This window comes from Megalops cyprinoides, chromosome 13 (genome assembly GCF_013368585.1).
Source record: "Megalops cyprinoides isolate fMegCyp1 chromosome 13, fMegCyp1.pri, whole genome shotgun sequence".
In the NCBI taxonomy this organism is placed as follows: domain Eukaryota; kingdom Metazoa; phylum Chordata; class Actinopteri; order Elopiformes; family Megalopidae; genus Megalops; species Megalops cyprinoides.
Window position 1 is genome coordinate 23,318,020 of NC_050595.1, and position 13,582 is coordinate 23,331,601.

The following is a 13,582-nucleotide window of genomic DNA, read 5'->3' on the forward strand; positions in this document are numbered from 1 at the left end:
AATTCCCCACTAGGGCACTGCTGTTGTACCCTTGAACAAGACACTCTAGATAAGAGTGTCTGCTAAATGTCAATAAAGGAATGTAATGTACATACATAGAACCCTAAAATAAACACCTCAATGCATTGTTGGTTGAATGCTTTACAATTGCTGTAATAACATTAACACTAGCAGAGGCAGCAGGGACACCCATGGCTTGTTGCTGGAGAAACAGGTGAGCTGTGAGTTGTAGAAGGTGAAAAAAAGATCAGGGTTCTCACTGCAGGTGCTTCCAGGTGATGTCGGGATATCCGCTCGCCCTGGCGCCGGAGGGGGACCGGCAGAGTGCCAGGATGTAGGCGCGCAGGGTGGCGATCCTCTCCGTGCGGAACTTGGTGTCGATGAGGTCCAGGTGGGTGCCAACCACCACCACTGCAGAGTTAGGGGCACGGGCCTGGAGGGGCACAGGGCGCGGTGAGACCCGGCTGAGCCGATAAACTCGCTCACGCACACACACAACCTCTTTTTTTCTACTGCGAGGCTCACTCCGGGAAATATATCACTCTTACTCATTTCCTGTGGAGTGGGCAACCTGCCCACAGAAAGGAACAAACAAACAAAAGATAAGGACCACTGCAGCAGCTCAGAGACACTTCGATCACAAGTCTGACACACTCAGATTCCTGGAATTATCTGCTTTTTACTGTTACCCATTATCAACATGACATAGGAACTGCTAGCAAATCTACTCTATTACTATTTGGTGGGAATCAGTGTGGCATAGGCATAAAGAGTCCTGATCATAACCTGAAGGTTGCCTGTTCCACTCCATGGTAGGCCACTGCTGTTGTTCCCTTGGGAAAACTACTTAGTCAATATCGCCTCAGCAAATTTCCAGCTGCATAAATTGACACGTAAAAAGTGTAAGCTACGTAAGTCGCTCTGGATACGAGCATCTGCTATGCATTACTAACAACAGGACGGCTTTCCTGATCGGTTGTCCTCTGCAGTCTAACAGGATCAAATAAGCGACTGCATACATCAGCAGTATAGTTCACATGGCTATGACGCCAAGCCAACACGCATCAGCATCAGGTGAGCTTAATCAAACGAGACATTATGACAAGTGGAACCTGCCGCCGTGTTCCAGAGCTGCATACGGACTTGTGAAGTGACTTTTCACATTATGGAAACTGAGTGGAAGCACAAACACAAAGAAAAGGGTGCTTTAACATGCGGGTGTGGCCGTCTACCCCCTCCAAAGCACAACGAGCGACTATGCCCCGAGGTGAGAGAGGGCGTCGCAGCCGGCGCTCGGGAATCCACGTCGCGAGCGGGCAGACGGATGATGAAGAGCAGAACGTTAATAAATTCTACAAAAAAAAAAGAGAGAAAGAAAAACAGGACTGAAGAGAGAGAAGCAGCGGGTTCCCTTCCCTTACCTCAATGTTTAATAACCAGGACTGCAGGTTGGCCACGGCCTCCTCTCCCAGGGCCAGGTTCCATATGACTACATACACCGCCTTGTCCGTGAAGAAACACTGGTTGACTGTGGACATGCTGGCCGGCCCGCCGATGTCCCACACATTGAACTCCACTGAATCCACCTATTCACGCGAGATAAGAACAAACCGCTGTGCAGTCCGCAGAGAAGGCCCCCACTGTCCCCGTCCCTCAAGCACTGCCACCGGCTAATTATAAACTGGTACCTGCATTCATCTGTTTATTTAGAGCCACCTCGTGTTATTCCAGCAGCTTGAACAGTCAGACCCTCTACCTCAGGAGAACTTTAGTAACAACACACTTAACCGCTTCACAGTTGAGAAGAATAATAAAAATGTGGATAATATCACATGTGGACAGCTCTGGAGGTCAGAATGTTCTGAGCAACATGTTATTGAATTGAAGTTCCTTGGTGCTGTACTGCAAAGACGTTTCAATCACATGCAAATGGAAGCTGTATTACTGCAGCATTAAAGCATCCTAAATGTCATAAATCACAGGGCAGCATGGCCCCGCTAAGCTGCCTCTGCAGGGCTAAGCCGTCCCCTGGGGCCTTCAGCAGAGCACAGCTCCCACCCGCTCTCCTGTCTCTGCAGCCGGACAGGAAGCTGACTCAGGCCTTGCTGGGAAATGAAATCAGACCACTTCAGCAAGGTCTGGAGTCCCAGACAAAAAAAAAAAAAAAAGAAATTGGGACTTCTCACTGGGAATTTGACTGTCAAAAGGCCATTAATACTCCCCTTTTGTGGTAAAGCCGAACGCATTGGCAACCAAATAAGGTAAATGTGCTGTTTTTTTTTTTATATTTATGTCTGATTTTTATAATCCTCCCAAAACCTCAGCCTCAACAGCTAACAGTCTGGGAGCCCCGCCTTCATGAACATCCTGGTTTCAGCCTTGGATTCTTATGAGGAATGTGTTCCCTCATGCAAGAATCTATGCCTGTATGGAAGCCTAGAGCTTGCAAGGGCTACATGTATCTCAGCTAACACCCTGCCCGTCTGTATCTGAGGCTCTGGAATGACTTTATGTAGGCTTAGCTACAGCTGCGAGCTGCGAGTGCCTCACGTTAGCTTTGACACCGCTGGGCCGCTCCAGGGTCCAGGCCGAGGTCCGGATGCTGCACTCCGCCGGGAGGAATTGCCCCGCCTTGCCCGTCTGCAGGGCCTCCAAGAGGGTGGTCTTGCCCTGCCGGGGCGGTCCCACCACAATCATCTTCAGCAGCTTGCAGGGCTCCGCCTTCCGCAGGTGGGCCCTCAGGAACCCCAGTACGGCTGCAGGACCTGCAGTAAGGGAAGGGGGAGGAGTCAGGCAAACAGCTGCAGTGTGGAGTCGTGGCCTCTCAGGTCCAGCTCCCTCTTTGAGCTACAGCATTGAAACATATCCAGTTTTGGAAGTCTGCCTTAACATGACTAGACCACTACATTGGGGAAGTCTCTAACTGCCTTCCGGGTTTAATTTAGCTTTCTTTGCTCTTTTCACTTACAATTTTTCATAAGAAATGTTTTAACAAAGCCTAAGGTGTTGGCATCCTTGGTAGTGTGATGCAAGTTGGTTCAAAGTCTGCCATTCTTTTTAGAGTGTAACTCTCTGGGGCCCTGTTTTGCAGTCATGTTCAATGACAGCTACTTGGCCCTCCATTCACATTTGTGTTGTCACTGCACAATACCGGGGAGAAAAATGTCAGCGCGTGCAGCCTTTGTCTGTGACAACAAAACAGGAACAGGAAGCGATAAGGATGTCGATTTCTATACAGTCCCAAAAGTCAGGGGAATTATGGCATCGGTGGTATGATACTATCACTAGCAGAGCGGGGAATTCAGTTCAAGACAGGCACCTGCATTTGGTGCATGTTAAACAGCTTTGAGACTCCAGCGCAGAATGTTAAGAAATTGTATATGGTTAAAAGTCATGACACAGTCGGCTTATCTTGTTTCTGATATATGGGACAGATCTTTTTTCCATTTGCAAAACATAATATCACTTTAATTTTTGGAAGTCAGAGTGAACTGACTTTTTCCATAAATAATGGAACACCTACAATCATGTCCGCTCTTTCCTCTCATGCATTTTAAGCAAACTGAAATTTAATGGCAGACACTTCTGAGGAATTCATTTAGAAAGCAAGTCTGAACTGAAAAGTCACAAAGTGAAAAGCCACTTTGCAAGGCTGTGTTCTTGTGATGATGGCAGTACCTTCTTTCTTGACCTCGGGCGGGATGTTGGTGATGTTCAGGTCTTCGATGTCGAGCTGCCACAGATTAGACAGCTGTCCCAGCTCAGACGGAAGCTCTCGGATCCCGGGATTACTAGCGCAGGGTATGACAAGGACCTTATCAGTCAAGAGCCTCGTACCAAAGCTAGTGTTACGCATAGCGGCATTCATCTTGGAATATCACCGCAGGTGCTAGCATTGTAATAACAAATGTACAATGGACTATCATTTGGGTGTTTGTGTAGGGGTGTGTCACCACTCACAAAAGCTGTCCTTCATTTTCAAAGAAAGCAAAGGTGTTTATCACGCTGCTGTAGCACCAACTGAAAGGCTAAGCCCACATCTCCCACAGCAGCTCCTCCCCCAGGGACTTCCCAGGCTGAGCAGGACTTACTTGGAAAGGTAGAGCTCAGACAGGTTCCTCAAACTGCACACTGACTGAGGCACCGACTCCAGCTGGTTGTCATTCAGGAAAAGCACCTCCAGACAATCTCGTAGGATTATGGGGAATTCGATGGCAGACGCTGCCACGAGGAAGTCACACACAAAGAAACACAATGAGAAGGACATCGGCTTCATATGGAGGTGTACAGAAATGACTGAAGACCAGAGTACAGTGTCCTCAGCAGTCTTCATAGTGCCAAAATGCTTCACTAATCAGCTTACAGTAGTCGTGTTGTTTGTATCTCATTATTTTAATGTGATCACCATGTGTGGTTTGTTCCCTATTAATCATTGTACCACAGCTCTTGACTACCCATTAATGTTCTTCCTGTTGTAATTCTGCATTCCTTCTCAGCAATGCCATCAATAAGAATAAAGTAGTTATATACAAAGACAAATATGTGATACACAGCTGGATTTCTGCATAACATATTAATTTTGCACAACAGGAGCACCCTACACAGTGCCGCCCCAATGTCTACCTGGGTCTGGATCTCTCCTGTGCCAGGTGGTAAAGAACGCCAGCTTCCTGGTTTTGGTGCCATCAACATTCCTGAAAGAAGTTGGATTCACCCTTTATTCCTATAGACTAATCATAACTCTTAAATACAACTGTATTAAACTACATGGAAAAAAAATGAAAAATTGAGAATTGAAATCCATCATTATATCACAATGAATGGGCTTGTTTGCAAGACGCTAACAAAGAGGTTTTACATGACTGACTGATGAGCTCACTCACACAGTCAACACCTACTGTAACAGTAAAGTTTAGTAAGGGCATTCATATAGTGGCAATAATCTAGACTGCTCACAGTTATGCTGTCATAATGGGAAAGTGAGACTTCACTAATCCAATGAAGGGTAGAGCTAAAATGTGCTGTAAACCATTTGCTTGTATGACCCAATCAAGACCCTGTGGTCAACAGATAAAAACACTTCGAGTGGTTCAAATGACCGAGTCACTCACGCAAGAGCTTCAGCCCTTGCAGGGTTCATGAAGCCTCACTCTCCATGTATAAGCTTAGACCTACTTCCCCAGCTGATTCCTGGAGAGGTCGAGCATTTTCAGCTGAGAACATTTCCACTTGCTGGGCGAAGGCAGAGCAGAGAGCTGGTTTCCACACAACTTCAGCGAAACCAGGCCCTGCAAGAGGAACCAGCATTGGGCACTGTGTCTCTGTAAGCTGGGAACTATTCTGCAGGCTGAAGGACACAAGCTGGTGGCATCTATGCAACACTCTGATCAACAAAGAAACATTCACAACATTTTGTCTATTTCCAGAGTCAAAGTCAGATTCTTTCACTTCAGAATCAGATTCTTTCATTAAAGTCACTTTTCACTGAATTAATCTTTCGGCATGAAAAATTTTTTTGTCCCATTCAACAGAGGAGTTGATGAACTCTTAACATACCGTTGAATGAACCATCTTGTTTTCATTGTTCCAGACACTGGGAAATTAACATGGGGCAAAATGCTGTGCATTCCTCCAGTAAATTAAACATTCCACATTCCCTTCTCTGAGACCAATCACCCATTGCTGTCCCTAATTAATGTTACTCAAATGTGATAATATCTTTCACCAATACATGCATTCCACTCTAGGCATCTAAGATGAAGAGCATGTAACATAAAGTGTTGCCTAGTGTAATGGCGCCATCTTGTGGAGAGTAAGTAAAGTTCAGATCTGCTGACTGTAAATCACTCCTTCAGTAAAAACTGGGAACAGCAATGCATGTCATTTGCAATTTGCCCATAATTACCTCAAGCTCAAAAATATATGAGGGCAGCTCCTTCACAGCATTCTCTGAGAAATCCACCTCCTTCAGCTGAGTCCTCCAAAAAATGGAAATGGTGTCTGGAAGAATTCCAATCTCATTGGAGGAAGCTCTGCAATATTTCTACAGATTTAAAAACAGACAAAAGGTACATTCATGCTCCTGAAAAGGTCATAAAACCATCCACAAACATCACTATCAGCAGTGACTGACTCACATGCTTAACGGGACTGTCCAATACAGAGGGGGCATAAAGTGCTGACATTATATAAATTATTAATGAATAACCTCTGAACACTACCTGAAGCTGTTGAGATAAAGCAGCATGCTACGTGTCTCACCCAGGATAAAAGCATATAACCTTCTGGTCACAATCCCAGTACCCTCATAAAAAGCCCCGCCCCTATTTCCAAAACTTCAGAACTCTTTACTGTGGAAGCAAGCCTGACTGTACAGCGCATTAATTGCCATTTGATATTAATGAATCAATCAAGCACACGCAGCTGTTCCTACAGTCTTGTGACCATACCAGGGGGCAAGCCCAGGGGTCGGGGAACTCAGTCAGCTTGTTCCTGCTCACGTTCAGGCTGACCAGGGACTTGAAGCAGTGGAGGACAGGGGAGGGGAGGACGCTGAGGCGGTTCTCAGACACGTCCAGTTCCTGCAGCTTACGGAGGCCGATCCAGTTAGTTCCTGAAAGGGGCAGACGATAACGCACGCTTACAAGAAGAACTCAGAAAAAGATAACTAGAAAATATGCAATGAAAAAATAGGAATGCCTTATTCTCGTAACCCAGTGTAGTTAGTACCTAGGGGTAGGTACTGGGACTTGGGAACACTATGCACAAAAATCAATTAAATATACAAAGATAAATTATGACACTACTATCTATTATTCTGCTCCATATACAGCTGTTTGCTCAGATATGCTTCTGTTCGATCTACACAGACGTCACAAAGCGCTGTACCATTTGGGACTTCGAACAGTGCAGTGAGCTGGTTCTTGGAAGCATTGAGCTTTTGGATGCGCGTCAGGTGCAGCAGGCCAGAGGGAAGACAGGTCAGTTCATTCTGAGAGAGGTCAATATGGTGTAGCCTTCAGGACAGAGAGAGCACAAGCGGTCTTATCACCATGGGAACCATGTAACTGGCTCAAATATCAAAACAAACTGAAGCAGATACTGCATTGCATCATTTGCCTCCACACACACACACACACAATTTATTTATTTGCTTATATTCTCTGCAGCACAAACACAGTCCAGTTCAGTATTTCTCAGCCATGTTCTACCTTGAGACCTTGTTACATCAAAGAGTTTACCCTGACGAGCCAGTCCTGAGACATTGTCCTTTTATTTTTCTTGAATGTCCTTTTGAAGGCTTTAGTTTTGTACCCTGTCAGATAGCAGGAGCATTGTAACCTTTAAGTAGCCTAGCTCACGAATAACTTTGTGGACATGTTCACTCCATTACTTTGTCAAGAGTGTCTTGCACATTTGTTTTAGCTACTTTAGCTAAGTTTCTGCAGCACTGGACACATTCATGCATTATGCAAGGTCCCCCTCATTACAGCTGGAACACTGATGTTTTGTGGCCCAGTTCCTGGTACTGAACCCTGTCTCTGAGGGATCAGATGTGGGGTAACAGTACAGTCCAGCAGAGGGTGTATAAATGAGACCAGCGAGCATAACTCACTTGGTGCAAATGATCTCCTGGGACGTGCGAGCGGCGGGCAGCTCTTTCAGCTGGTTTTCGGAGAGGTTCAGGCTGCGGAGCTGGATGAGGCCCCACGGCACCACCGAAGGCAGGGAAGACAAGCCGTTGGAGGACAAGTCAAGTCGGGTGATGCGCCCCGAGAGGTCGATGAACCAGTCCAACTCCAACCAGGGCAGCTTCAGTCCGGACCAGCACACAGACAGCGCCTGCCAACGCAGACAGTGTTAGTGTTAGCACCAACGCTAGCCTGGCCCTTTACCACATGAGCCACGACCACACGCAGATAAAACTACATGGACACCTGTATGGGAAGAGATTTATTTTCGTTTTTCTGTATGTTTTTAAAAATGCAGTGACAATACACTATCTCCTCATATCTGCTGTGAAAAAAACTCCATTGTTGATAATCCAGAAACTAAGGTCTCAGGCTTAAATAAATATGCAAATATAAACATTTTGTCATTTTAATTTATTGGGAAGCGCAAGCTGCTGTGTTCCAGTCTTGAAAACAGACACTACAAATCTGCCAGGTACCTCTATAATCTAACACAGCATAAACACCATGGTAGAGGTCATATTTCCAGCTGTCACACTGATCTTTATAAGTAGTGGATCACCTGGGGGACTGAATATGATCAGCCCATCAGCTGATTTTAAAGTAAGTGAATCTGTGCAGAATTCTTTACAGCACGACTCCCAGAGTAAACAGCACTCCTGACTATCAAAGGCAACCGTGCCACTAATATTCTGTTATTAGCAGATATTCAGCTCCTGTGTTTCTCCTGCTTCAGTCCTTAGGTCTAAAACCTCCTTCAGTCAGGAGGTTTTGGCTGGTAACAGGAGGTTCTGATGCTCTCTCCATTCAAATGCTGACCATGGATGTTCTGTTTTAGACCACTTCCCTTCAAGAATGTTGATAACATGCCAAAGAATAACAATACTTGTGGCTTTTAAACAATGGCAGAAACAGAATCTTCAGTGTGCAGTGCACCAAGCTGACTACCTGGCTCATACAGTATATTAAGAGTCTTTGGTCATGCTACACAAGTGCTACAGAAAGCTTTTGTGAGCGCAGTCATCATAAAATGCCTGAAAAAAAGTACTACAGCAAAGACCGGAGACTGTAGAAAGCCCGGTCTTTGAGGAGGGAGCGAGGAAGTGATGTCAGAGTCTGACTAATGGAACGACGGGGACTCGCCGGTACTCACGTCCTCCACTTCCCCGCTGTTCTCCGCGTCGCTCGGCTCGACGAACTGCGTCCGCAGCAGCTGTTTGGAGAAGGCCGGGTGGTCCATCAGCGTGTATGAAGAGAAGCCGGCTCCATTCCGCAGCAGAAAGGAGGAAATCTCCTCGTTCCCTGGGAGGGAGAGCCAAGAGCGTCCTCTGTGAACCCTGACGCTCTCTGAAATCCCCCCCACCAGTTCCCTCCCTCATTACAGGAAGTACAACTCTTTGTGTCTACCGTAACTTCCCAAAAGAGGAATTGGTTCAATCACAAATCAGTTAAAAACCAGCAAAAAAAATCTTTGGCATGAATCCTGTTGGTAAAGTTCTGCCTTTTTGCACTGCTGAATTGATCAAATGCCTTTCATTTTTAAGCTTTAAAGGACTGCACATACTAAACAACCTATTGTGGCTTAAGCCCTAAGTATACCCACAGACTATAGACAGAGAGCACGAAGGAAAAACAGCACAGTTCCCTACTTTCCACATTCCACTCACTTTCCACTCTAATGCCTACTATGGCAGACATGCCATATAATGGCCTTACATTTGCATTTATTACTACTGACCTACACAGACGAGAACATAATATCATTTGCATACAGGAACAGTCAACATCATATTTAGCTTGGAGTCTCATGGGGACCAGACATCAGAACATCAAAGTGTGGAAAGGAGTGGTGAAGACAGGGAGGAGGATGTTACATGCAAACAGCAGACACGAGAGAGTACGGTTATCTGAGGGGTTTCTACAAGCAAAAACAGACTCAGCCAGCTGTGCAGGGATCGTGTAAACGACAGCAGCCAATCAGAGATCACTCTCCGTGACCCCTCCCCCCCTCCCCCCCTCAGGACCCGGGGCGTCCCTACCTGCCCGCGCTGCAGCGTACAGGGGCAGCCCGGTGATGACGGCGAAGTTGTCGTTGCGGATGGCGCAGTCCTCGGCGTCCGCCTGGTACCCCTGCACCAGCAGCTTCGCCACCTCCAGGTGGCCGCGCTGGCAGGCTGTGGCCAGCATCCAGTTCAGCAGATCCCTGGAGACACAGGGCCCTGTGTGGGGGGAGAGAGAGTATGCCTCTGGTACAAGGCCCCCCTGATCGCCCCCCACTGCTCCGGTGACGGTCACCTTATGCCTCCGCTCACCTGGCATGGAGTCCAGCAGCTCCTTCACCACCAGAGGGTGGCCGTAATGGGCAGCCAGGATGGCGGGGTTGTCCTCGCCGGGCTCGGGCGGGACGGTCACCCGCTCCTCCCTCACCAGGTACAGGACGCTGTCCACGTCTCCATGCTGCGCTGCCAGACACAAGAGCTCGCGCTGGGGCCGATGAAAGCGAGCCAAAAAAAATAAAAAAATTAAAAAAAACAAAAAAATTAAAAAAAAAAAAAAAAAAAAAACCATTTGCCTTCACACCAACACACACCCACTTGCACTCTATCCACACCCGTTTCACCACCATCAGGGTTAAACCACAGAGTGCAGTACATCACACATTAACCAACTAACTTCTACCATTCTGTCTGTGATGACCAGTTTTTGTGAACCACATGTAGCAGTAATTTCTAAAAATGCACTAGGTGGCAGTATTATGTAGCGCGTGGTTTCTTGGTTCAAACATGTAGCTCTCACAGCCTCACTCTGCATGACCCTTTATGTTGTAATGGTATGGTACCTCTCCATCCCGCTAGCTTTAAAGCAGATAGTCAACACAATTACTCTTTCTGGTCACTCAAGAACAGCTTTCCTAAGACAACTGAAACTGAATGCGGCTGTGTGAAACGGAATTCATTAACAAACTGCAATTGTATTCGAGCGCGTCGGCAACGCTTTGACTGCTAGGGACTACTTCCTCATCTCACCCGCCTCATTTTCACGGTGGGGTTGTATAATGTCATTTTCTCTCTGAATTACATATGTGCTCCACTCTAAGGTCTCATGGGATATTTGTCCAGCCTTCCCACTCAGTGACAAACTACTCTCCTCATGCAATAGAGCCACCGCCATTAGATAATGCTGTAATCCATGCGCTACAGTATTAGATTCATGAAAAACAGGTTACACAAACAAAGCAAGTGCAGTTTGCTTGTGTAACTTGCACCAATGTAAATACCTGCACACGGAAACAGTGCATGGTACAGCAGGTTTCTCCTCATGCACCTCTACAGCCGTTAAGCTGCCTCCAAACCTCTGGGGACAGGCACTCCCTGACAACTGACAGAAAGAGCCTTATGCCTGGCCTCATTATCAGCAGTTACAATGAAGCCTTTACTGACGCAGCGATATAAGATAATCACAGCTGCCGCTGCCCTTCGCCCTACTTCTTAAGCCACTTACAGCGCTGCGGAGATTTGAAGAACGCAAAATTCCCCTCCAGTAAACTTTATTACTTTGTCATTTTGATGAGCGTTTCTTAAACAGATTGAGCAATTTTACCACCATAATGGCACACACATTGTTAGCAGCAGGCTCCATTGATTACTGGTCTCCGGGACGGCACGCTCGGAGCTCTTTGTTCTGCGAGGGAGGTTCTTATATTTCTCTCTGCCGTCATCAGTCAGCCGATAATGAGGACAACTTATTACATGGTCTGCTCAGTGCCGCTGACATTAATCGTCTGCAGGGCCTCAGTGAAATGACAGGGCAGGCTTTTAAGCAGGCTGGCTTCAAGTGCTGCTTTTGCGATGGGCTCTGAGTGGAGCAGCAGCGGTGTGTCCAATACGAAATCACTTGCCCCAGTGTGCCCCAACGCATTGATTCCTGAGCTGTAAGTTGAATATTATAAAGGCGACAGAAGTACCACTCTGATTTTCCTTGCAGGACCGCGTGCTGTTTAAACGGGACGTGGTGCTGTGGTGCATTGGGCAGCGCATGTAAACAGATCTCAGCATGGCAGCTGAACTGCAGTGCCAATCACAGCCTTCTGCGTGTCCGTTTTTCATGCATTCTTTCTTACACCAGCTGCAGTGCATCTCAACGCTTTCATCTTCCCTTTCAGCATGGCAGAGGGGGCCACTGGGATTTCAGAACTAGGCCATTCCTCTTCTGACATCACATTTTGTTGCGCGGAGCCAGTTCCAAAAACACGCACGCCACATATTCCTCCCGTTAAGATGTCCGATCCGGCTCTGCTCTGAGGGGCTGCGGGAATTTTGGCGTCCTCGCACTGATGCAGACAGCGAAGCTGTTCTGCAATGGCCGAGGAGGAGAGCAAGTCCTTTCAGCACTTTTACCTACCGGGATTTTCCCAGCTGAGGAATAAGGTATGGGGCCCTAAGATGTAAACTGAGCCTGTGCTCCTCCCCACACTCTGTCCCCGCCCCCACCCCTCAGTGTCCCTGATTCTGCTGAGGGAGAATCGAAGCAGCTCACTCACCTTCTCCAGCCGGACTCCGCCGCTGTCGCTGCAGGAGATCTTAATCAGTTCCTGGGCCTTGCCGCTCTCTCCATCCCTGTAGGCCACCTGGATGTTCTCTAGGGTCGGAGACTTGCAGAAGGCAGCGTTCCCTGGGACGGACTGCTTGCCTCCCATGTCTGCGGTGCCTGTGACCAAACAGGGCAGGGGGGGAGAGGAGAGCAGAGGTGAGCCCCCAGCCGGCCCCTTCCGTCCGCACCACCACACCGGTTCCACGCCACGAACCACGAATGGGGGGGGGAACAGCCCCCGCAACCTCCGGAGAGCGCCGAAAATAGGTCACGCTTATAAAGAATGCATACGCCCCAAACCCCCCCTGTGGATTAACTCATCGTGCAAGACGCACAGTCAGGTTGAATGGGAACTGCAGACCACTTTCCCCTTCTGGGCTGCGGTGGCCGGCATGCTGGCCTCTTCTGTCTGCGTTTCTCCTTCAGGGAGCTTGAGTGTGCTGGAGCTCTCTGCACATAAGCTTTGTTGCAGTGCTTGTTGCAGTATAATTAACCGAACCTCAGGCAAAAGCTATTCAACCCAAACCATCTGGGACAGGAATTTAAAAAGAGGTGCATTTGGAAATCTCCGCACATACAAACAAGTGCATTTATTAAAGTTGAATTACAGTATAGCCATAAACCATAGCTGATGCTAACAATGTAGGAAATAAAAGAGCACCTAGGGCTGCTCTCTGAAAAATCTGACAAATGCTTGAACATTCTATTAACATTTAGCATAGGTAGCACATCCACAGGAAACTGAGATTCATTTCTCACTCTCTAAGAAGAGGAAGCCAGCAGACTTCAGCCCAGGGCAAGTGTCTGGTTGCAAACACCTCCAGGTAACTGAACTTTGAACTGTTGATTGATGAATGCTTGACACGCTCAACCAAATACATTGTCTGGGTATACTTTCTTCTAAGCACTTACCTTAGTGCAAACAGTCCGCATATTGAATTTGACCGAACAGTGAACAAAGGTGATTGAATCAGCCAACTAACAAGGACATAGGTATCTAAAAACTGAAGTGATTCAAATGACTGCTTGCATACTGTCTTTGAGATAATCTTTTTCACAAGTCAGCAATTCAACCACATTTGGAGCATAAAAAATACAGCTTACAGCTGTGAGAAATAAAAGCAATATTAAGGAATTGTGGCTTTTTATGTTTTAAAGTCCCTTTTACATTTTAAGTAAAACAAGGAAGAAATTATACACCAACAAACACACACACACACACACACACACACACACACCACCATAAATCTGCATCTAAAATGCTTTGAGTTCCATCCCTGTACAGAACCTTTCTCATTCCC

The 13,582-nt window shown here is 47.0% G+C and overlaps 1 protein-coding gene across 2 annotated transcripts in view; it reads right to left on the minus strand.

Annotated features, from left to right (window-relative positions):
* lrrk1 (leucine-rich repeat kinase 1) overlaps positions 1-13,582 on the minus strand; it is a 40,831-nt gene that overhangs the window by 19,252 nt on the left and 7,997 nt on the right. For both annotated transcript variants that reach the window (XM_036543710.1, XM_036543711.1), the window contains 15 exons: positions 12,232-12,398; positions 10,004-10,175; positions 9,731-9,910; positions 8,845-8,993; positions 7,616-7,842; positions 6,889-7,016; positions 6,450-6,613; positions 5,906-6,043; positions 5,176-5,288; positions 4,624-4,694; positions 4,092-4,221; positions 3,679-3,791; positions 2,551-2,765; positions 1,422-1,586; positions 261-433 (listed from right to left, as the gene is read on the minus strand). In XM_036543710.1, coding sequence (XP_036399603.1) covers positions 261-433; positions 1,422-1,586; positions 2,551-2,765; positions 3,679-3,791; positions 4,092-4,221; positions 4,624-4,694; positions 5,176-5,288; positions 5,906-6,043; positions 6,450-6,613; positions 6,889-7,016; positions 7,616-7,842; positions 8,845-8,993; positions 9,731-9,910; positions 10,004-10,175; positions 12,232-12,398 — 2,305 coding nt within the window. The remainder of the gene's footprint in view (positions 1-260; positions 434-1,421; positions 1,587-2,550; positions 2,766-3,678; positions 3,792-4,091; positions 4,222-4,623; positions 4,695-5,175; positions 5,289-5,905; positions 6,044-6,449; positions 6,614-6,888; positions 7,017-7,615; positions 7,843-8,844; positions 8,994-9,730; positions 9,911-10,003; positions 10,176-12,231; positions 12,399-13,582) is intronic.